Genomic DNA, 23,571 nt, shown 5'->3' on the forward strand with positions numbered 1-23,571 from the left:
GAGGTTTTTGTTGTATTTAAGCATTTTGATATGGATATTTATGTTTGTTAGTACTGTAAGGCTACCACGTTACTTTGTTTTTTTGCCCTAAGGCCCACCTTTTGAACATCCCGAGCTGGAACTGGAAGGAAGGAGATGACGCTATTTGCCTTGCAGAGCTAAAGCTGGGGTTCATCGCTCAGAGCTGCCTGGCTCAGGGCCTCTCCACCATGCTGGCCAACCTTTTCTCCATGAGGTCCTTCATCAAGGTATCCACAGCTAAGATGCACCCATCTGTGCTCACTGGATTAAGTTCTTAAGTAAAATGTGCCATACATAGAATCTGAATAGATAATATTAATTATCCCAGATAAGGCCCATGTGCAGCATCTGGTGAGTTGGTGGCGATGAACTTGTAAAAGAAATAAATTAAGCTTGCACTATTTTGCTTTTTGTGTTCAGTTCTTTTTGTAATGGTACAATCTTTCTGTATTTTGTTACATCTTTGTTGTAGATTGAGGAGGACACGTGGCAGAAGTATTACCTGGAAGGAGTATCCAATGAGATGTACACTGAGTACCTGTCGAGTGCCTTTGTGGGCATGTCCTTCCCCGTAATTTGCGAGTAAGTGCACTGAAACAAAGGCCTTTTTTTTAAAGTAAAAGTAGTACTTTGTGGCCTCTTCTTTGGTTTTATGCAAGAAATTAACACTCGTGGCATTTAGCATTGGTCTTTTACTTACACTTTTAAATGGAGAGTCTGTAGTAAGAGGGTGAAGATGTGCAAACAACAGTGTGGAAGTCTATGATGAGATAATGTTTTAACCTTAAAGCTACAGGTTTCTACGGAATCTGAAAGTTGCTGTGGTTGCAATTGTTTCAATGATTTTATTTATCTCAAGATTATGTCAGAATAATTCAGTTATTTTCTTGATGGCAAGTTACATCTTTTTGTTATTTTGAGAGAAGAAAACAAAAGGCTGTTTTCTCAAGCCTTGCAAATTATCCCCTTACGAGAAAACGACAATAATTGTAATGATTGGTATTGTGACGTACAGATAATGGAATATAAAAGCAACCATTGCTAGGGATGGGTATCTAGGATTTTATTTATTATTATTCCGATACTTTTATCGATACTACTGTCTATAATTTGGTGCAGTCATAAAAGCCCGTGCTCACACGGAGTTCTGTACCTAACTAACAGACACATTTTTTCGGCTTAGAATTACAGCAGGAACCGCTAAAAACACAACAACCTCGCTGTCCTCTCCACCCGACAGACAGACACACGTCCTTGGCTTAGAATTATGGTAGGAACCACTAAAAATAACTACCTTGCAGTCCTCTCCACCCGACTGAACACACTTTATTGGCTTAGAATTACGGCAACAATCGCTAAACACTGCAAACTCACGGTCCTCTCTTCCCGATTCACAGCCTCCCTTTCTTGGCTTAAAAAACTCACTGTTGTCGGCAGATAACGTTACACATTGTAAACAGCCGTGACCTGCTTGCCTGGTCCTCCGGTAACGTTAGCAGTTAGCATGGCGACGTTAGCCAGTACTAGTCTCAATTGCTTTTGCAAGTAACCAACTTGGGTACTCTAACTAGATAATTCAATGTGAGAACACAAATGTTAAAATGACATAAAATGCCCATCCCTTGTAGCCGTGATAAATTAGCCTAAAGCTAAAGCTTACCTGTTAAGGAGGAAATTGGCCAACTCAGCGTCCTTTTTTGGGTTCTAAGCTGTCTCCATCTTTCAAATACATCTCCAATATTTACCCGGGGTTTGTTACGTCTCTGGTCACGCAAGAAACATGCCGTTTTTTTAGGACGAGTAATTCTATCTCCGTTGATCCTTATCTTAAAGGTCAGCCCACCTACGTTACTGAGCCTGGACGGACAGCTAGCTTAGCTTCTCGCTCATGTCGGGGCAAACCCTCTTCACTTTAATCAGCAGGTGGGACTTAGCTTGGGTCTTGAGTTGTTGTATTGTTCATTCGCCGACAAATAGCCTGAATTGTACACACACTGCTACAGTAAGTTCAAAGCCATAATCTTACTGCTTAATATTCACCGCCGTCTCACACAAACACACACTGCCACGTTCACAGCTACTGCTAGCTAGCTTCATACTCACTGTCACACAAACAGTCTTTGTCTCTTTCTCTCTCTCTCTAGCGCTCACTAGCTTATATTGTACATGATCAGTTATTCCTTGAAGAAGTTCGCTACTTGTTTTATAGCCTAACACATTTTAGTTAAAAACTTCCAGATTTTTTTTTCCAGATGCTTAGACACAGTGGGTGCCCCTGGCGGGGTTTCATAAAAACTGATAAGCAGTGTCGTTATTGTTTGTCCAGGAGCTTATTGATACTTTGGTATCAACCAGTCCGATACCCATGCCCAACATCGCCACTGTATGGCTTCTGTACATGTATGGGCCATTTTTCTACAAAATCCTTGATATTCATTTTATAATTACAATAATTATCTTTTCAACTACTGTTTAGTTTGTTAGTTTAAGACTCGAAGAAGCTAAGATTGCAAAAAGGACAATAAGTGCATTAACGTTATGCCAGAAAAAATGGTTGCTCAGCCTCAAATACAGTATGTAAACCAGACCTCTAACGTTACATAGAAAAGAGTGGCACTTAAAGCTGAGACCATTTTCAGAAAACTACACATATTCAGCATCCATGAGGTCTAATTATAGTGTTCTCTTTTGCAGACTCTGCTATGTGAAGCTAAAGCTGCTACTGATAGCTATAGAGTACAAGTCTGATCAAAGGGAATGCAGGTAAGTGGATGTGCTCACAGTGGATTATTGAATCCATTAAAATTAATGGATGCAAAAAACCTTAAATACACAGGTGTGTTTGCTGTCAGTATTTGCTTTCAGTGATGACACTACTTTGAATCAGCATCTCTGTTTGCCTGCAAACATAAGCTGCTTTACAAAACATGCTAAATTTATGTCTAAATTGGTTTGTTCACAGACATAACAGGGGTTTCTGATTACATCCTGACAAATGAATGGGGAAGGTGGCAGTTGGTCTCTTTAAACACAGTTGAAGCCTTGTTTTAGTAGTTTCTCTAATGCACTGCTCATTTTATACCATTGGAAGTGTCACTGCTATCAGCTTTCATTAACTTAATATAATAAACAGAGGCTATCGTGCCAAATGAGTTGTGAAAACTAATCCTGCCAGCATGTGACACTGCCAGTGATTAGTGCAAAGCCTAGCAAATTCTGTGATATAACTTTCTGCTGTGACATCTTTGGTCTATAAATCCTCGCAGCACCCTGATAAACCCTGGAAACCATATGAAAATGCAGGAGGGGACATTGGGCTTCTTCATTGCCAGCGATGCCAAAGAAGTAAAGAGGTGAGTGACCTGAGATCCAATGGTGTCTAAAAGTAAAACTGCTCTGATAGAGCCTCTGCCATGCTGTAGTAAAAAGGGCAAAGATAACTTTCATTTCATTACAATGTAGACAATTCATAAGAGGGCTGTATAATTTAGGGTGACCAGATTTCCCAGAACTAAAACCGGGACACTTTACACGTGACCATAGGGCTCGTGCACGCACACACTTTTTAACGTGAACATGTGCCAGCCCAGGTCATATTTTTCAGAGAAAATTGAGTCCTCCTTCCATATAAATTGTCTTTTCAGGAAACCGTGACCTGTAGTAAGTAGCAGTGAGTGATTGGGAAGTAGCCTACTACAGCAATCAGAATGAGAGAATTAGATTTTTATTTCATATTTTCCAGAAATAATAATAATAACTGAACTGTACGTATTGGGAAGTAATGCAATCATCATGAAAACAAATTATTAGTGAATATTTTTTCAAGAAATGGCCAACATGTTGCATCCCTACTGTCATTGTCGATCTACCAAAACAGTAATTTGTCGACGGTCCCTTACACAGAACCTAGCGACAGAACAGATGATGAAGTGCTATAGCTTAAATGTCGGAAACAAATCTCTAGTTTTCTCTTGATACTCTGTAATAATGTAAACTTTCTTTGACCCTGATCACGTCATTGACCTGAATTGCGTTGTCGATCTCGAACGAAGGGGAAGTTAAAATTGAATATCAACTGAATATCAAATGTCCAGCCAACTTCACCGCGCTTTAAAACGAGACAGATAAGAGGCATTGCAACAATGTTTACAAATATACATTGTAACGTTGGCTGCACAGATTATTCTGTGATTATTCAGAACGCTACGATTGACTGACTGACTGACACACACTGACACACACACACACACACACACACACACACACACACACACATTTTTTAAATCATACGCTGGACGCTTTATTAGTCTTTCTAATGGGTTTAGTTAATGATCGGGATATAATAAGATCACGTCTATGGAAGGAATATTTATTCATAATTCAAATTGAAAGTCCAAAGAGAAAACGAAGCAACATCAAATTAAAAATAGTATTATTTTACTACACTACTAGGAAAAATCATGCCATAATTAAATGTGAAATGTAAAAGCTTAAATGGAAATACTTAAATTAAAATCTCAAATAGAAAAAAAGAAATTATTTTATTATATATTATATTCCCCTTTATAATTTTCAATTTGACATTTTATCTTTTGAATTTTATGTTTTACATTTGACATTGACATTTTAAGATTCACCTTTTAGATTTCGATTTAACATTAAGCTTTTCATTTAGAAGTGACAGGTGTCAATTTAAATGAGGAGGCGTGGCCCAACGGCTGGTGGGAGGGTCTGAAATGACTTCCAGCTGACAGCGGCTGCTGTGAGTATTACTGGCCGCCGGTAAGCAAGCGATCCCAGCCACCGCCAGCTGGCTGTCACCTAAGACTGGAGCTTCCAAGTCCGAGAACATATCGGAGCAAATGTGCAATTGGCCATCAATTTTTGTAAAACTGCCCATATTCAAACTGTACACAGTTAATTTCTCGCATAAAGCAGTCTCAGAAATGAGTTTAGTTGTGAAATAGCAGACGAAAAAAGCAATCAATTCTGCCACCTAAAATCAAAAGCAATTTGCACAATATATCTAAAATAATCGCACCGATGTAAAACATAACTTGTCTAGTTTACTTACTCTGTGGATAACTGTCCATCTTGTCCCTCCGGTCTGGGTCGCCGTCTCCAATTTATTTTCGGGATATGGAAAAAAGTTTCCCTGTTCATCAGAGAGGTACAAAACACTGCGTCTCTTGGGTGTTGCGACGCAACAGGTCCCAGGCCGTAATATGAATGTTAATCAATCTGATTCTTTCTGATGAAATGCATATATGTGCCTTTATTTTAACAGTATTTCTGTAAGCATCAAATACTACTAAAAGTTTTTGTTCCGGAGTGATTACATGCAAACTGAAACAACTTGTTGCAGAGTAGTGAAAGTACAACGTCTGTAAACACTTTATTTCAGCATGTTGGACATCGATTTACTTGGAATTCTTGTTTCTATTCCACAGAGCACTGTTTTACTGTAAAGCCTGCCATGATGACATTACTGATCCCAAAAGGATAAAGAAATGTGGATGCAAGAAATGTAAGTGACTGCATATAAAAACACACACACACACACACACACACATATATATAGGTGCTGGTCATATAATTAGAATATCATGAAAAAGTTGATTTATTTCAGTAATTCCATTCAAACAGTGAAACTTGTATAATGTATACATTCATTCCACATAGACTGATACATTTCAAGTGTTTATTTCTTTTAATTTTGATGATTAGAACTGACAACTAATGAAAACCCCAAATTCAGTATTTCAGAAAATTAGAATATTGTGACAAGGTTCAATATTGAAGACACCTGGTGCCACACTCTAACCAGCTAATTAACTCAAAACACCTGCAAAGGCCTTTAAATGGTCTCTCAGTCTAGTTCTGTAGGCTACACAATCATGGGGAAGACTGCTGACTTGACAGCTGTCCAAAAGACGACCATTGACACCTTGCACAAGGAGGGCAAGACACAACAGGTCAACAAGAGGCTGGCTGTTCACAGAGCTCTGTGTCCAAGCACATTAATAGAGAGGTGAAGGGAAGGAAAAGATGTGGTAGAAAAACGTGTACAAGCAATAGGGATAACCGCACCCTGGAGAGGATTGTGAAACAAAACCCATTCAAAAATGTGGGGGAGATTCACAAAGAGTGGACTGCAGCTGGAGTCAGTGCTTCAAGAACCACCACGCACAGATGTATGCAAGACATGGCTTTCAGCTGTCACATTCCTTGTGTCAAGCCACTCCTGAACAAGACACAGCGTCAGAAGCGTCTCGCCTGGGCTAAAGACAAAAAGGACTGGACTGCTGCTGAGTGGTCCAAAGTTATGTTCTCTGATGAAAGTAAATGTTGCATTTCCTTTGGAAATCAAGGTCCCAGAGTCTGGAGGAAGAGAGGAGAGGCACAGAATCCACGTTGCTTGAAGTCCAGTGTAAAGTTTCCACAGTCAGTGATGGTTTGGGGTGCCATGTCATCTGCTGGTGTTGGTCCACTGTGTTTTCTGAGGTCCAGGGTCAACGCAGCCATCTACCAGGAAGTTTTAGAGCACTTCATGCTTCCTGCTGCTGACCAACTTTATGGAGATTCAGATTTCATTTTCCAACAGGACTTGGCACCTGCACACAGTGCCAAAGCTACCAGTACCTGGTTTAAGGACCATGGTATCCCTGTTCTTAATTGGCCAGCAAACTCGCCTGACCTTAACCCTTTAGAAAATCTATCTTTTTGAATGGAATTACTGACACACACACACACACACACACACACACACACACACACACACACACAATTAGAATATCATGAAAAAGTTGATTTATGTGTGTGTGTGTGTGTGTGATATATATATATATATATATATATATATATATATATATATATATATATATATATATATATATATATATATATATATGGGCTGTCAATCGATAAATGTAATCTAATTAATTACATACTCTGCGATAAATTAATCGCATACATAATTAACGGTGCCTGAACCGATACTTTTTAAGAAAAGGGGGGGGAAAGGGTACTAAACAACAGTTGGTGACATTAAAGAACGGCTTGTTTATTGCTAAGGCCATATGGTCAAAATTAAATGATTTAATAATAATGTATAACAATAACTTATTTCACTAGTAAATTGCTGTTGAACGACAAAAACAACAACCAGATAGGAAAAGGACATTTACAATAACTTAAAATGCACCATGAGGTTTACCAGTTTCATTGAACGCACCGGCTGTGTTGTTTCTCCGACGGCAGCTGCAGATTGTTACATCCCGGTGTTGAATCCTCTACAGTAAAACACAGTCAAACTTTACACCGTTTAGCGTTAGCTGTCAGCATTGTAACCGTGTTTAATCCAGCTACTAGCTAGCGGTAGGCTAACGTTAGCTGCTGTCGAGTATTGTGTTAACTAGCGTCACATGCAGCGGGGTTTGTGTTTCCTGTAACGTCTGTTTCAGAGCAGCAGAAAGAAGCGCAGACATATCAGTGGCACCAGATTTTCGTCTGTATGCAAACGTCAATATGGAATGGATTAATCTGCGTTAATTTTTTTAACGCGTTATTTTTTCTCAGATTAATCGAAATTAACGCGTTATTTTGACAGTATATATATATATACATATATATATATATATATATATATATATATATATATATATATATATATATATATATATGTGTGTATATATATATATATATATATATACATATATATATATATATATAATGTGTATATGTATGACTTCAGTGAGATTTCTTCACAGCACTGAGTTAGTATCAATCTAGCACTGTGATGGCGTATTTACACGACCTACATAGCCATGTGTCCAAACCAATTAGTTCTTACATTAATTATTCACTTTCTTGTAACTTGTGCATGAAGAAAGGTCATCGTATTTCTTTCTGCAGCCAAAACAAACAGGTGCACAGTTTCCCTGGTAAAACTACACGTTTGGGCCTCTGTATAACATAAACACCTGCCCTTATTAATTAGTCAGTTTACCCAAATTATAAAACACAGCTTTCCGCTGGTATCTATTTCTGCAGATAGTTTTGGTTTCATGTGCTGAGGTTTTTCTTCTCTGAAATCTGCTTTTGTGTGATTTGGGTAAACTGATTCTTTAAGTATTCTTTATATTCTTTCTTTGTGGTTGCTCAGGGTCAGAAGATAGAGATTATTATTTAGCATATTCTCTTTTCGATGTGAATCCCACCTATTATAGATACACACAGAGAAGTGAGAAATCAAGCTATAACCTGTTTCTGAATGTTTGCTATGTCTTCTTTTGTATAATAGCTGTCTGCACTGTTTGAGTTCATTGATAACTTTGTGATGTTAACAGGCATTAAGAGAGACTGTTAACACCACAGGTACCTGGATGGATTGTTTGTTTCTAGACTTTAAAAACACCATGTGCCACTATGTTGCTCTGTCTCTATGATTTAATATAGTTTGTGTTGTCTTAACTTCTACAGCTAACACCTAATCTTAACATGTATTCTCTTCCTGCTGCTTGGGAATTTGACATACTTGCCTTAAAAAAAATCACTTTATAGTGATATATTGTGAGTAATGTGGATTCATTTTCCTCCCGAAAACACAGCCTGCTACCCCCCGATTGAAGCAACCTGTTTTAATGTATTTTAAATGTTGCATGTACAATGGTTGATGCTGCCTGGATCCCCCCAGTTGTCATGTGCACGTCACTTTCAAATTTAGAGAAACATTCCAAAAAATGAAAAACAAACACAAATTGTATCATTATTATTAAAGAAGAATTGCAATTTTTGAAAGAACCAGAGAGGCCAGGATAAACAGCTGAGAATGCAATGCCTAAAGTATAATTTTATTTAGTTATTGCAGCATCCCCCAAAATAGTATTAACAGAGCATCAACAATTCTGTCATGCCTGTTTGAGGAAGTACTACTCCACATCACCACCAGATGTCCCCACAGTCCTTTGACAAACGCAACATCCCTGAAAGATGAGCAGAGCTAAAAAGCCACCAGGATGAAGAATTTGAACTGTTTTGATAAAAGGAATAAATCATTTCACACATACCCCAAAACAATGTAATTCACTGAGATGACTGCACAGTGCCTCTCAGCACATCTGATACCAGGGATGTTTTGGGCAGATAGCAAAGTTGTGGTGGGGTATGTGTTACTTGAGACTGTCAACCATGAATTTATTTATTTATACAAGTGTTGTTACTTGTCGTTTTTATTTTTCTATCTAAGTGCAGAAAACATTGTCCCATTTACTTTGACCTTTAGTTGGAGAAATTTCTGTCAGTTTAAATTCTCTGCTAGAATTAGAAACCAGTACAATTATTTAAGATTTTTAAACTTATAGCACATCCTTAAATCACATAGTGGACATAAGGTTGTATCGGTGACGTTGAGGTAAGGGCTTTTAGGGGTGAAATCAGAGAGTCAAGAGGGAACTCGTTAGAATTATTGTCTCTTCTGCTGCTAAAAAAAAAAATCATAACCTGCCCTTTCCCCCACCCTCATGTCAAAATGTTACCCCCAAACCATGTGCCTTCAGGACCTCATGATATTTCCCCTACTCATCCCAGGAAAGACCCAAACTGAAAAAAACACACAAAATTCAAAATTCCTAATGTGACATTTGCACGCTGTCAAGACAAAGTTTACCTTGTGCATCCCAGCAGCAGCCTTTCTCTGTGCCCTGTCTTGCCTTTGTCCACTCTTCCTCCAGAACGACCCTCTACATTAACCTGCTCTTCCTCTCCTCTCGTCTGAACCCGTGACTGTAGCCAAGAAGGCTGCCTACAAGAAAATGAGACTGGCATGTTGTTTTGATTGCGGCCGCTCAGAGCGGGACTGCTCTTGCATGCCAGTTAATGTGCGTTGTAACATGGACTCCCCTCAACGCGACATCCCACTCTCTGCTGTCTCTGTTAATGATTGCTCAGCCACTTTACGTGCCTGTAAGTTGTCGCCATGACATGTGCTCTTCAGTGTTTGTAACATGCACTGTGTTACCCGTGCAGTGTGTCTTCAGCTTGTGTGCTGTTTAGCTCTAGCAGCTGCGGCGTCACTGTCATAGATATAAAGTAGATGTTGCTTTAGTGTTTTAGCTTTATGATTTTCAGTCTGCTTGTTTTCTTCCCCGTGTTGCTACTTTTGGAGGTGACTTTTAGCTGTTGTGAAGCATGCCAGTGTGCTGTTTTGCTGGTGTTTTGTCAGAGAATGTGAATTCAAATGGACTGGAATTTAACATAACTCAACGGTCACTAAAACAAAAGTCTTGCAGAGTGTGAAAACTAATTTTCCCCTGAAAGATATTGTGCTTACCCCTCCAGTGACCTCGTCAACGTGTTTACAAGACATTAAAGCTGAAGCCATAAAAAATGTACAGCTGTGCATCCCTGCCACAAATCTTGTTGCACACTCAAACTTGGGAACCCTGGCAGAGAATTTGCATGCATTTCTTCAAATTATTTGTTTTGATAGGAGTGTCCAAGGGCTCTAATGATGTCACTGGAGAGCGTAACTTCATCTTTTAAAGGAAAAACCCAAATAACATCCATTTAATCCAATATTTCACGACTTTACCCTCCAGGAATGGGTGAACAGGATAGGATTTGAGATATTTGTATGTATAAACACCACTGACAGTTAATTTAAATATAAAAAGAAAATGCGGTTTAGAGAGTGCCTAAAGGGATTTTCTGTGGGTAGCTTTACATATTGAGGTTAATGTACTGGTTTTACTAAATTAAGATCAAAAGCTTGGACAACCACTGAGAGTAAAATCTTCAAAAACATATTCAGTACACAAACCAGGGCCCTGTTTTTTGCCAACGGAGAATTGTACATACTATGAAGAGAATACAATGGAATAGAACTGGATTGTATTGGTTTGCAATAGGAATACAAGACAGAATAGTGCTGGATCTTATTGGATTTCAGTAAATCAAACTGAGCTGAATTGAGTTGCATATAAATTCTTAACTCAAGTGTAGAGGGCATGTTAAATTGTACTGATGTATCGCAGGAGGCATGAAAAATGTGTCTGAGTTTGCAGAGCGTTGATACAATTTGCTGGAAAACATTGCAGACTGTCATACTGTTTTAGTGAATGTCTCTTGATCAAAGACCATTCTGTGTATAGTTGAACGTCTCTGGGCGTTTCCACCCCTCAACATGTCTTCCATGGTTGTGTGCTATAAGCATCGCCTGGCTAGCCGAGCTCCAGAGTTGCTGTCGACACGGTGCGGGAGACGCGCGCAGCGAGGCCTTATACGGCCTGACATGGAAATTATGTTTGCATTTTCATTTTTGGAGTGCTACCGGTTGTCATGAAACTCAGCCTGACAGTTCCTAACCACCAGGCAGCTGAGTGCCCCCGCCCCTCTCCTCCTCTCTCGTTGTGGGACAGATGCTAGCCTGTTAGTCCTGTGACTCTGCTCGCGCCCTCCAATTGCAGGCGACAGATGCCAGGACCAGCAAGATCCCTGTTTGAACACTGCTGTCACTGTCCTGCCTTAAGCTCAATGCATGACCTTTATTGTAAGCAAGGGGTTGAAATAAGGTACTAATGAGCATGTGTGGGACTCACGGCTCCAAAAAGTGACTCACAGAAAGTTCCACGCATCAGCGCAGGTTGTGTCAAGCAGTGCAGAGGAATGGGAAACAACTTTTGGGAAAGAGGAGAAAAAAATAAACACAATACTATAGACATAAAAACAAGAACACATACAGTCACATATTTCAAGTCTTGTTACACGCATACCTACCGCCTAAATGTTAATGCAGGTCTGCATTTTAAGCATTTTTCATGTCCTAAAACATCTCGACATCCAAGTTAAAAACAGGCTAAATTTGGTTATTATATTTCAATGTGGGCTGTACTATAGACCTGCATCTCATTGAAATATAGTCATTTAATGCTGCTAAAACGTTATAGTCAATCAACAGAATCTGCAAATATTTTGATAATCGTTTCGTTTTTCAAGTACAAAACAGTTTCAGCTTCTAAATTGTGATGATTAACTGTTTTCCTTTGTCTTAATATGGAAGTAAATCAATAATTTTGTGAGTTTGAATTGTGGTTCATACAAAACAAACATGAGCTTTAGGAAATTGTAGCATTTTTTATTTACTATTCACTGACATTGTATAGACCAAACAATCATTAATTGAGAATAAAATAAAATAAATAAATAAATAAAATCATCCTCAACATCTAAATATCTTTTGACTTGCAAATCACCAAATCAGTGCTAACTGTACACCCTCAAACACGAATGTTCTTATTCAGCAGGTGGCCACCTACAAACATCGACAGTGATCCACTATTTAAGCTCGCTGACCACATTGATGACATCTTATTCCCAACTGCCCTGTGTTTTATTTCTCATTGCTTTGTCCATGTTGTCTTCAAGGCATCACTCTGTTTTACCGTGCCTTAAAGAGAAATATGTCAGCCTTCAGTTGTCATTTATAATTTGCTTTCATTACAACCTGTTCTTCCCTGTAACCTCTCATCTGTCTCTGCATTTTTCTCAGCTAAAAATAGCTATAATGGATATATCAAATCAAGTAAGTTTTGATTTCCATTCTCTTTTGTTTCTAACCCTTCCACCAGTGCATTCTCAGTTATCACCAGTTGAACTGTCTCTAACTACCTGTATTTCACTGTTTGCTGCTTATTGCTATGTCCAGTCTATCATCATCATCCATTATTATATTTTATATGCAAAGCATTAGGAAATTGTCTCTGAGTGGTTTGTGTTGGGTATCAGTTACAGCTCAGCAGTAGATGGTGCTCCTGCTTCACTGTGGGTGGGGATGAATACATTCGGTGTACAGCTGAAAATACAACATACAACATTTTTTTTTAGTAAATGTGTACAAGAATTTATAATGGAACATTATGTTGGAGAACAGACAGGAGGAATAAAAACACTTAAGGGTTAGTCTAATATTTTCTCAGTTCTCATCCAGCCATTAGAGGAGTGTGAACCATGTGGGCCGTTCACTTCAACAGGATCTGTGATAGGTAGCAAATCTGCCACAACGTGTTGTCCTGCAGAATTGCTGTGTATGTTTGACATGGGGCAGATGAATAGTGGAGGTCTGGAGCAGGGAGGATAATCTGCTAGACAGCTGACTGTTGAAATAATCATCTCTACACTTTTCCTCTGCTTCCTTGTTTCCTATTTTATCATGTTATCATACCAGTTTTACCTCGACTAGAACACCAGTGGAGCTGTAAGCTATCACACTCAAATAGCTGAGTGGATACTGAATTCATTCCTCTCTCAGTAGGCATAAAATGCACACAGAAGCTAGTGGTTGTTAATTCACGTTGTCACCTCCTTGTTCTTATGGCATAACAATCGCTGGAACAAGTGGAAGCATATTTATTAATTCATGTTTATTATAAATATCAAAGTAAATGTCAAATCCAACATTTCATCGGTGGCTATATACGAAATGGTTAAGTGGTGTTTAATAAAAATGAGTTTTTTTAATTATTCAGCTATTAGCATTCTTGTGCCAGAAAGAGTTACCCCCAAAAACCAGTGATAATGCTTTAATTATGATAAGAGTCACAAGATGTTTTATTAACATATACATAGCAGGTCTTATTGAAGTCAGGTTAAATCAAATCCTATCTTGTGGTTAATGCGAAGAATTAAAGGGTTCGTTCAACCTAATCACAAAGCATGCATTTTATGACTTCCCCCCTTCTGGTGTCTAGTCATGCAGATTGTATTCAGTTTTATGCACCCACGCTTTGAAATATCTGTCCCTGAGATTTATGCCTCTACCCAACACAATGGAGGTGAATTAAATTGTGTATGTGGTGCTCACAACATAAAGAAACGGAATGTCTTTCCAAAAACAATGTCCTTCTTACTCTGGATAATCTACAGAATATACAGTGAACGGTTGTCATATTGACCATTTCTTTAGTAGAAAGTAGTTCCAATTAAAACTATTGACTGTGAGGCCTGAGGATTATTCAAATGTAATGTTTCACGGTTGTGTGTAACTGGACAAAATTGTATTCACCTGCTGTGTATTGAGTTGGAGTCACACGTCTCAAACCACAAACTCAAAACCTCTACTCATAAAATCAAAGCAATCAACGTACTAGATACAGCTAGAGGTAAGGGGGGGGGGGGAGAGACATGTTCTTTGGGTGATTTGGGTGAATTGACCCTTTTAATAAAAAATTTAAAAAATCATCTATTAACTTTGCATTGTACAGATCCTGATTGTGACTCCTCTTCATTTAGCAGTAAACAACGGTCCCGTAATCCAGTCGTCAACTTATCAATTCAAGTCAGCAAAACTGAACCACAACTCAGCCAGCGAGGTCTGTTGGGGGCCCCGTAGCGGAGTCACTGTTGTGTCGGTCCCGCTGGTAAACAACCGCAAGGGAAGCCTGCTGCCCCCTGCTGAGCCCTCTGCTCTGAGACTGAGCTTCATGGGCTCTGGGGACTTGGGCCAAGTGGGTCGGCTACCAGGGGTTGCAGAAGAGGTCAGCCGGCTCCACCGGGCACGTAGTCTTCCGGTGAAATACAGATACCACCCCAGTCACTCCAATAACGCCACGCTCAGTCACAGGCACTGTAAGGGCCACCTCCCCCCCTGTCCTTAGCGTGTTTGGCAGGCCTGTACTCAACAACAGCACAACAAAAGCATGTGCTTGCCAGGCTGGAGTGGTTGTATGTGTAGCATTCCTTACTAATGACCCACTGTGTGCAGCTGTCAGCTGTGAAACATTAAATATTGAACAGGCCAAGCAAGATGTGAAGGGCCAGTGTGCTGGAGCATCCCTCTCCACTGGAAGCCCCTCGTAACTCAACATTTTCCATTACAGTGTCACTCTTAGACATGCTAGCAGTGCTTGAAATCCTGCGTTCATCTGCAGAGGAGCAGGATCAAGCTCTTTTAATATCTTTGTTGTTGATGGCTCAAACTATCATTAAAAGATACTCAATCGTATTTTCCATGACAAGCTATTCCCACTTAACGACGGCTGTTAAAATGCGATTAGCGTAGACACTTTTCTTGCTGCTTGTTTATTTTACCAGCAACTGCCACAGAGTAGAGTTGTTTTCTTCAGCTGTAATATTAGCTTGTAAAAATATTTGCCTGATTACTTTACTGGAGGGTAAAACTTTGTAATTCGTTCCCTATGAAGAGCTCAGTTTCGTGTAGTGATGAAGACGATGTCCAAGGGGCTTCTCAGCTGTACATAAATCACTCTGGCAAAAGGACCAACGTAATTATATGAGCCAAGGGCATCACTTCCAAAATGAAGAAAGAACAGCAATCAAGACTGAATTCAGTATTGGCACAAAGCATTATTATACATAAGCCTTATTTATAATGCTGAATGCATTATGTTATAAGTTATTACTTTAGTTGAATCAGAATGTGAATGATTAGCATGGCCGAAAGAGGAGCTATCCAAATCCAGGTTTGCGGAAATTTGTACTAACAAAGGATTGAAAAAAATAAAGTATCCTAATACTCTTTGAGGTATTTGTGGTACTACATTATCTGGATTACAGCAGTTCTCTGGATTGGTGTTTATGGTAAATAAAACCTCACAGATTAGATTGGCATGATGGTTGATGATGGCACTATTGCATGTTTTCATATTCATACACAATCATGAAAATGAAGCGCTAATGTATGCTCTCGTCATCATGCAAACATTGAACTGTTTATTGTTGCACACAAGTTAGTGTCCTGTCCACTCCATCTTGTTCACCCATCATCTCTTTCCACTCTGTGTCTCTGTACCCGTAATATCTCTTTGAATTCACTGACCTCAAATTGTGCTGTGTTGTTTTGCTGTCACTGATTTATGTATATTTGAGTGTCTTCAAAAAATGTGCTCTCTCATACCGTTGCCTTTGGTTGCAGTTGAAGAGGACCAACAGTCGGCGTTGTCGCCTAAAAAAAAGCAACGTAACGGAGGCATGAGAAATTCTCCAAACTCCTCACCCAAGATAATGAGGTAGGACAACAATGCTGTCATTTCTGCTTTGTTTTTGTGTGTTGAGTTAGTATACATTTATTTTCAAAATGTGTTTATTAAGATTATTATTTAACTGGTAAATGTACCGCTCCATAACCAAATTTGTTAACAAACAGTTGCTTATATGTACATTTACCACACATGGAGCAACTTTAGCAAATGTTTAGAGTCATGTATCTCTTCCACCAACAAATGTAAGTCCAATATTCATTCTCTTTTTAGCTCTGTTTTTGGTCTCTTCCAATTCCTGAGAATATCTTTAGCTTTATTATGTTCAGCAGATAGTTGCTAACTTTGTTTGTCGTTTGGTGCTGCGCAGGTAACGTACACTCGGTTTATCAGACTTCTGCCTTCTGTGGCTGGAAACGAGGTTGATGAGAATGGGGACGGTGAACCAAAACAGTGAAGTTGCGGGGCGTAAAACCAAAACAATGAGCTGAAAGATGCAGATTTAGGTGACAATTCTCTGTGGGTTCATCACACTTTGAGCAGTTCTTTTTACATTGCACATGGTCACAAACCAATACCTGCTGACATATTGTTTCTGTGATTTTTTTAAACTCAAATATCAAAAAAATATATTATGGGAAAACATCCTAAATAAAATGTTTGTGTGCTCCTTCCTTTCATGGCTAACAAGTCCGACTTTCAGAAGGGCTCTATGCCACAATGTTTTAAGTGACTCCCACCGACTGCAGCTCTTAAACAGGCCTGGCACTAATGACAGCGCCAGCCAGTCAGAGACGCTCTAAAGGATAGATAGCCCAAGGCTATTCATCTATTGTTGGATCCCTCTGAGCTGTTTTCAGAACGTAAGGCCACAGATGATATGTATCATCACAATGGCAGATGAATTCAAATGCTACCTTGCTTTTATCTTGTCCCTTAAAATTAAATCGCTGCTTATTGATTTTGACTGGAGATAACACTGTTATTCAACAAGAAGCCATTACAGGGATGATAATAGTTATAGTCATTGTCATTAAGTGCCGTGTTACAAGGAAGCAAGGCAACAGGGAAGTCCTGCAGCCTGACGTATACAAAGTGGAATTGTACGGATGAAATTGAATTAAGACTGACAGATGACTTTATGTTCCCATTGCTAATATGGCTGCTATTCATTTGACATTTGGAAATGAAATCCACAAATGTCTGTATGTTTGATGCTATGAAATATAGATCAGAAACATAGTACATTAGTCATAAAAGTGGCTTGGTATTGTATATAAAAGGAGTGTTTATTTGCATAATTTAACATTCTCCTTTTGATCTATGGCCTCTGTTTTTTCAGGTGGGCGTTTGCCCTTGTTAGATTTTTGATTTAGTTCAAAGTGGTGAATGGCTCCAGGTGATTTCTAGACTCTTAGGAAACAAAATCAGGCATTTCTAATGCTATAGCCATCAGCTAAATATCAGCCTACCAAACCAATCCATCTACTTGCCATGCTAATACACCATACGGTACAGGTGGATGTGTTATTTCATCTAGTGTGTCTGCTTCCTACACGCTGGAGAGGGATTCGCTGCAGTAGCCTTAGGGATACTTCATTGCAACAAGCCGAGAAAAAAACATCTGGGTGTATAATGTATCAAATGTGTTTTTACAGGACCTGCGGTCTCAAGGCCTTTGTAAATAAGTAATGATCAGCAGATTGGCTGTGGGTTTTGAAGAGCAAGCCTTTGTCAGTTTGCATGATGGGGAAGATTTTCAAAGACTTTGCCTGCCCTCACTACTTGTGCAGTGTTACAGTCAGCTAGTGCAGTGATGCTGAAATAGAAAATTTACATAATATGCATGTTCAGCTTCTACTTTGTGTCTTTCTCAGCTGTCATTACGCTCCTCTAGAAGACACCTGGCTTTATGTTTTGCGGTCATGACATCTGAAGTCTTCTCAAGCATGTCATCTTACCACTAAAGTAGTGAATTATGCTGCTGATCATTTTGAATGTTTGGAAGTGCGCTTACAGAAAAGACACTCGCAGACGCCTCTGCTCTGTGTAATAAAAAGAACTGCACAAAATAAGGAAGCGATCAGCCATGGAAGCAGAACTGTCTCTTGTTTCCAAATGTATCAGCTAACTAACACGTCCTGTCTGGAACTTAGCAATGATGACCTCACTGAAATTAACACCATTTCCACAGGCTCCTTGATGGGTCATAAGACACATCTAATTGTGGGATATCACAACGCTTTCGGTCACATTGGACCATGCCGTGACATGCACGTCATGTTTGCTGCAGGACTGCTGAGGCAATTGGCAGTGCAGGAGAGTGACAGGCCGTCATGGCTGACAGTGAGCGATAGCTATCGTGGCAGAACTCTGCCTCACCAGTCATCTTCCACAAGGACGAACTGAAGTGACAGCAGCTCCACTGAGTGAGCGGTGAAACATTCGACTTCTGATGAAATATTTAGCTGGGGTGTAAAACCACTAAATGCTTTCATTCTTATTAGAACTTGCATTTCAGACTCAAGCAGAAACCGAGGATGTAGAGCACACAAGTTATGGAAGATGATTGTCATGGATAAATAGTGCTGCATTTATCGATTTGTTTATTTACTGGGGCATTTGTTAACATCGGCATCATTTATCAAGCTGCTTTATTTCTTAATTGAATATGTTTGGGTTTTGGAAAGCAATTTGAAGATGCCACCTTGAGCTCTGAGACATTTTTACAAATTTGACTATTAATCATAATATAAACTGATTCATTGTATGAAAAAATAAATAAAAAATAATTTAACAAATGAATCAATGATAATAGAGTCATAAAGTCTTGGCTGCATTCCTACATGGAAATAGCATTTAAGGTGTCAGTGTCTCAATATTGCTAGACAGAAACTAGATGATTTCTCCCACTCCAACATTTACATGTTTTATGTTTTGGACTTTTAAAATAATATTTTTTTATAGTTTCACCCACACAATTTATTGTGCACACACTGTTTCCTTTCAAAATTGCTTTGACAGATGTGATTCTAGAAATGTAGAAAGTGTCAGAAAAGACATTTTCTTCCATTCCATTCCATTCCATTCTTGAAAGGACATCCAGGTCTTGCCTAGGGGTATATAAGCCCAAGGCGGGCTTTTCTGGCTTCAGTCTGTTGCAGCCTGAGGGATGGTTGTTTCCGCTGACACGTTCATGCATACTTAACATGTTACTTAAAGTAGCATTCTTTTAGAGTACTTACATGGATTAAAGAGATGCTCTTCTTAGGGGGAGAAGACTTGAAGTATTTAAAAGGTTTTAGACAGAGACAGAAGGTCTCTGTCTGAGTTCCAGAAGAGAACATCTTTAACTCTGATCTAAATCTAACTTGTGTTGGGCAGCAATTGGCCTCCGTGGTTAGCGCTGTTGCCATTGTAGCTGACAGTGTTCGACCGCCTTGGCTGGTTAGGGCTTTTCTTTATCAAGTTTCTATAGTCTCCTTTAGTCTGTGTGGGTTTTCTCCAACAGTCCAAAGACATGCAGTGTGGGCGAATTGGAAACAATAATTCAATATTATAGTATAGTATCAACCTTCAGTGGAATCATATCGGGAAGATGTGATCGTATTGTGTTATCATTTTACAAAATAATGTCCAAATTAAGTATTGCAAGCAAACTGTAATTACAAAATTGAAATTAAAACCTATAACTAATATGAAATGTTATCAATTTCTGTTTTATGTGCGAAGTTTGCATTGCATTGAATGTCACATTATTTTGTGTGTGATTTTTGCATACATACACATATCGATCAGATGATTTCAGCTGTATCGAATAGTCCTTATTACCCATAGTTGTAAATGTGTGAATGTACAGTATGTGTTTGTCTGCCTACTGTATGTAACCCTGTGATGCACTGGGGACCTGTCTCATAATGCATGCCGGGATCCGCTACAACCCTGAACAATGATAAACGTTTTAGAAAATGGATAGATGGGAAACGCCTTAAACTGGTTACAATAGAATTGCAGGAACTGTAATACTTTAAAACAGCATCAAACTACATTTTTTTGCTAAAAACTGGGTATAATTAAATGTGTCAAATAAAAATCTAAATGTATGGTATGGCTCAAGAAAATAGCCTCATATATAGCATGTTGAAAAATTGAATAATTTTGACGATTACTGGAGTAACTTAAAGCTATATCCCAGCTCCTGATTTTGGGTATGAACATGCATTATTTTTGTTAGGAGGATGCTATAGATAATATTTTTTAAATTCATTTTGCTAATCTAATTTGTATGTAATTGTATGTTTTTATGCTTTTCTATATTTTTTTTTGGAGGGGGGAGGGGCTCGAGATAGGAGACAGGTGAACATAAGAGTATCTTATATTTTAATATATCTCTAGGAGCTCTGCCAAAAGCTCATATCACTCTGAACAAGCGTGGTACAACAGCAGGTACTCCTGTCGGGAGACCACTTTAGTGGTCAGTGTTGGGTAGGATGAAGCTCATCACTGCGCTTAGGGAAATTAGTTTATGTAGTTCTGATGCTCTGTTTAAACATTAATATCCTTCACTTCGAACAGCAAATATGATTGGGCAAATTGCTAAAATATTTAAAGTCTTGTCTGTTAAAGCTTTTACCATGCAGTACACCAAGTCAAAAGCTGTATGCAGTAAGGGGGCGTAATTGCATCTCCGTGCTCATGCCAGTCAACGCAGTGTGTTGCTGCCATCTCCTTCCGCCTGGCTGCCGCGGCTGATGTCACTCTGCTTGATGACATGGCAGTTTTGTTGGCATTTCTGCAGATGGCCCCTGACAGGAATGAGCAAAGAGGGGAAAAAAGGAAAAAAGCTACTTTTTATTTGTTTGAAGATCACTAAATGTTTTGATGGTATATTCATGAATGTTGACAAAAAAACGTCTATTTTACGCAGTATTTTAATTTCCTTATCGCAATTTATTGTAATTAATTTTTTCTTTTAATTGACTGATTTTACTTGTTCTATTATCATAACTTGTGATCTCTTTTTAATCTTAATTTACCGACGTAATACACCATTTTGTTTCGAAAGGTGCTGTAAAACATAATGTATATCTGCCTGTGAACTATATTCTCAGGTTAATCATGTTATAATTTAGCTTTATTAGTCAAATGCCAATAACTAGTTAATTAAATCTACATTTACAGTGTCTGACGGTATTCTTTCATTCCCTCCCTCCCGTCTTTTTGGTTGTTTTAGACATGATCCGCTCCTTATCCCGGGGAACGAGCAGATTGAGAGCATGGACGACAATGTAAAGAAATACGACTCCACAGGGATGTTTCACTGGTGCCCGTCCAAAGACATCGAAAAGGTCATCTTGGTGGGTTCTGCTCTTTTACTCGGCACAAGTCATTTGTCCCCGACACTCTTCTCCCCGGTGACAGATGTGTCATGTCACAAAGCACCATCAGAGGTTGACAGGGCACTTAAACACTCTGTAATGAGGTGTTTGACATGTCATTTGCTATATGGGGTCCCTGTACCTAGAACATTTCTTGTACTAATACATATGCCATTTCATCAAATCACTTTCATAGTCTATTGCAGTCATGAACTGCATGATATATTTTACTGGGTGAGTAGGCAACTGACAGAAGAGAAAGCACTAACATTTGCTAGAAAAGCCAGTTCAGCCACCGTTTTTCATAAACATAATTTAGAAGAAAAAAAAAAAGTCTTCTTTCTTTCTCTCTCAGACCCGGAGCGAGGCAGCCATGACTGTTCTGAGCGGCCATGTGGTCGTGTGTATATTTGGAGATGTGAAATCGGCGTTGATCGGTCTCCGAAACTTTGTCATGCCTCTGAGAGCGAGCAACTTTCACTACCATGAGCTGAAACACATCGTGTTTGTTGGCTCACTTGAGTATCTTAAGCGGGAGTGGGAGACTCTTCACAATTTTCCAAAGGTCTCCATTTTACCTGTAAGTATCACTGTAACCACCAATTTCAAGTATTCATCTACTGTCAGGTTCAACTAAATAAACAATCATGTCTCCTAAAAGGACTTTCATATGCAACTACTGTAATTTGCTTTGGCAAATATGTTTTGTTGCAAAACGTCCACCACTTTGGTCTGGACTGAAATATCTTAACTATTGAATGCATTGCCATGAAGTTTTGTACAGACATTCATGGTACCCAAAAATATATCCGTATGACTTTGGTGATCCCCTGACTTTTCCTCTAGCGTCACCATGAGTTGACATTTGTGTTTCAGAGTGAAATATCTCAACTACTGGATTGAGTGCCATACAATTTGGCAGACATTTATGTACCCCTCAGGATGAATTGTAATAACAGGTCAAAATTTCTAAAGAAAAATGCATTTCATGTGTTTTACTAAAAATATTTGCTCCTGGCAACTTAAGCATTTTATGATTATGCTTAAGCAATTTAAAGCTCTTGGTTAAGGTTAGGAAAAGATTATGGTTTGAGCTTAATATTTAAAAAAAAACTAAAAGCTGACTTGAAGACAGGACGACCTTTTCCAATATTTAACCAAAACCGAGATCTTTCCTTAACCAGTTGTTTCAATAGCCTAAACATGTGGGGTGCAGGATGTGAATACTTGCGTTCTCCGTTTTGCTTTGTTTGCTAAATCATCCCCCACAACCACCGCTCTTATAGCTTTTGTTCAGCGTCACACTTCTGGAATGGAAAACACTTTAAGTTTCCATTAAGTTTCCTCCAGAACATATACGGCAAAGTGGTTTAGTAGTGTATTAAAGTGTTTTGTAGGAGACAGGGTTGACATGAGGCTCAAGGATAAAAAACTGCAATTTAAAAGTTGCTACATTTTCATTTACCTCTTGTATCATATAGGTGAGATAACAAATTCTCTCCTTCACTTCCTCTCAAAGGGCACACCGTTGAGCCGGGCAGATCTGAGGGCTGTCAACATCAACCTCTGCGACATGTGTGTCATTCTGTCAGCCAATCAGAACAATATTGACGATGCATCACTGCAGGACAAAGAATGCATCTTGGCGTCACTCAACATCAAATCCATGCTGTTTGACGACAGCATCGGGGTCTTGCAGGCTAATTCCCAAGGTAAGGAGCGCCCTATCATAGTTCATTGCACTGCCTGGAAGGGACAGAGCCCTGGCACAGAGAATATCCCTCACTGGGTGCTGCGTGGCTGACCTGGTGTCACTGCATTTGACAGTAAACCCTACTGACTATTCCTCAGGTTACTGAAACAACTGGTTTCTTTACAAACATAATAGGTGGCAACAAGCACAGCGTTGGCACAAAGGCCTTACCTGGCTTACACATTTTATTTTATTTTTTCCAGTATATGGGACTACTTTGTAAAAAGAATTACAATAATGTGTATAATATATAAATATTGCATGTTACAGCTTTCAAAACAGCAACTAAAGCACTCCGTTAGCTTGAGATGGCCTTTAATATTGGTCATTCTCTGGCATTGAGAGAAATGCTTTTAGAAACCTTTTGACCTGAGAAGAGAGAAAAAGAATCCCTGCCAATTTCATTATTTCTCTAATACATGTATGA

General features: G+C 39.0%; 1 protein-coding gene across 14 annotated transcripts in view; it reads left to right on the forward strand.

Moving 5' to 3' along the window:
* LOC144535946 (calcium-activated potassium channel subunit alpha-1a) overlaps positions 1–23,571 on the forward strand; it is a 93,791-nt gene that overhangs the window by 56,994 nt on the left and 13,226 nt on the right. For 6 of the 14 annotated variants that reach the window (XM_078278768.1, XM_078278757.1, XM_078278758.1 and 3 more), the window contains exons 14-23: positions 93–248; positions 494–603; positions 2,716–2,784; positions 3,288–3,374; positions 5,472–5,548; positions 12,569–12,601; positions 15,950–16,043; positions 21,247–21,370; positions 21,747–21,971; positions 22,911–23,103. In XM_078278768.1, coding sequence (XP_078134894.1) covers positions 93–248; positions 494–603; positions 2,716–2,784; positions 3,288–3,374; positions 5,472–5,548; positions 12,569–12,601; positions 15,950–16,043; positions 21,247–21,370; positions 21,747–21,971; positions 22,911–23,103 — 1,168 coding nt within the window. Of the gene's footprint in view, positions 1–92; positions 249–493; positions 604–2,715; positions 2,785–3,287; positions 3,375–5,471; positions 5,549–8,583; positions 8,593–9,810; positions 9,985–12,568; positions 12,602–15,949; positions 16,044–21,246; positions 21,371–21,746; positions 21,972–22,910; positions 23,104–23,571 lie in introns of all 14 variants that reach the window. The other 8 variants (XM_078278770.1, XM_078278760.1, XM_078278764.1 and 5 more) reach the window with 3 other exon arrangements.

This window comes from Sander vitreus, chromosome 21, assembly GCF_031162955.1.
Source record: "Sander vitreus isolate 19-12246 chromosome 21, sanVit1, whole genome shotgun sequence".
Classification (NCBI taxonomy): Eukaryota; Metazoa; Chordata; class Actinopteri; order Perciformes; family Percidae; genus Sander; species Sander vitreus.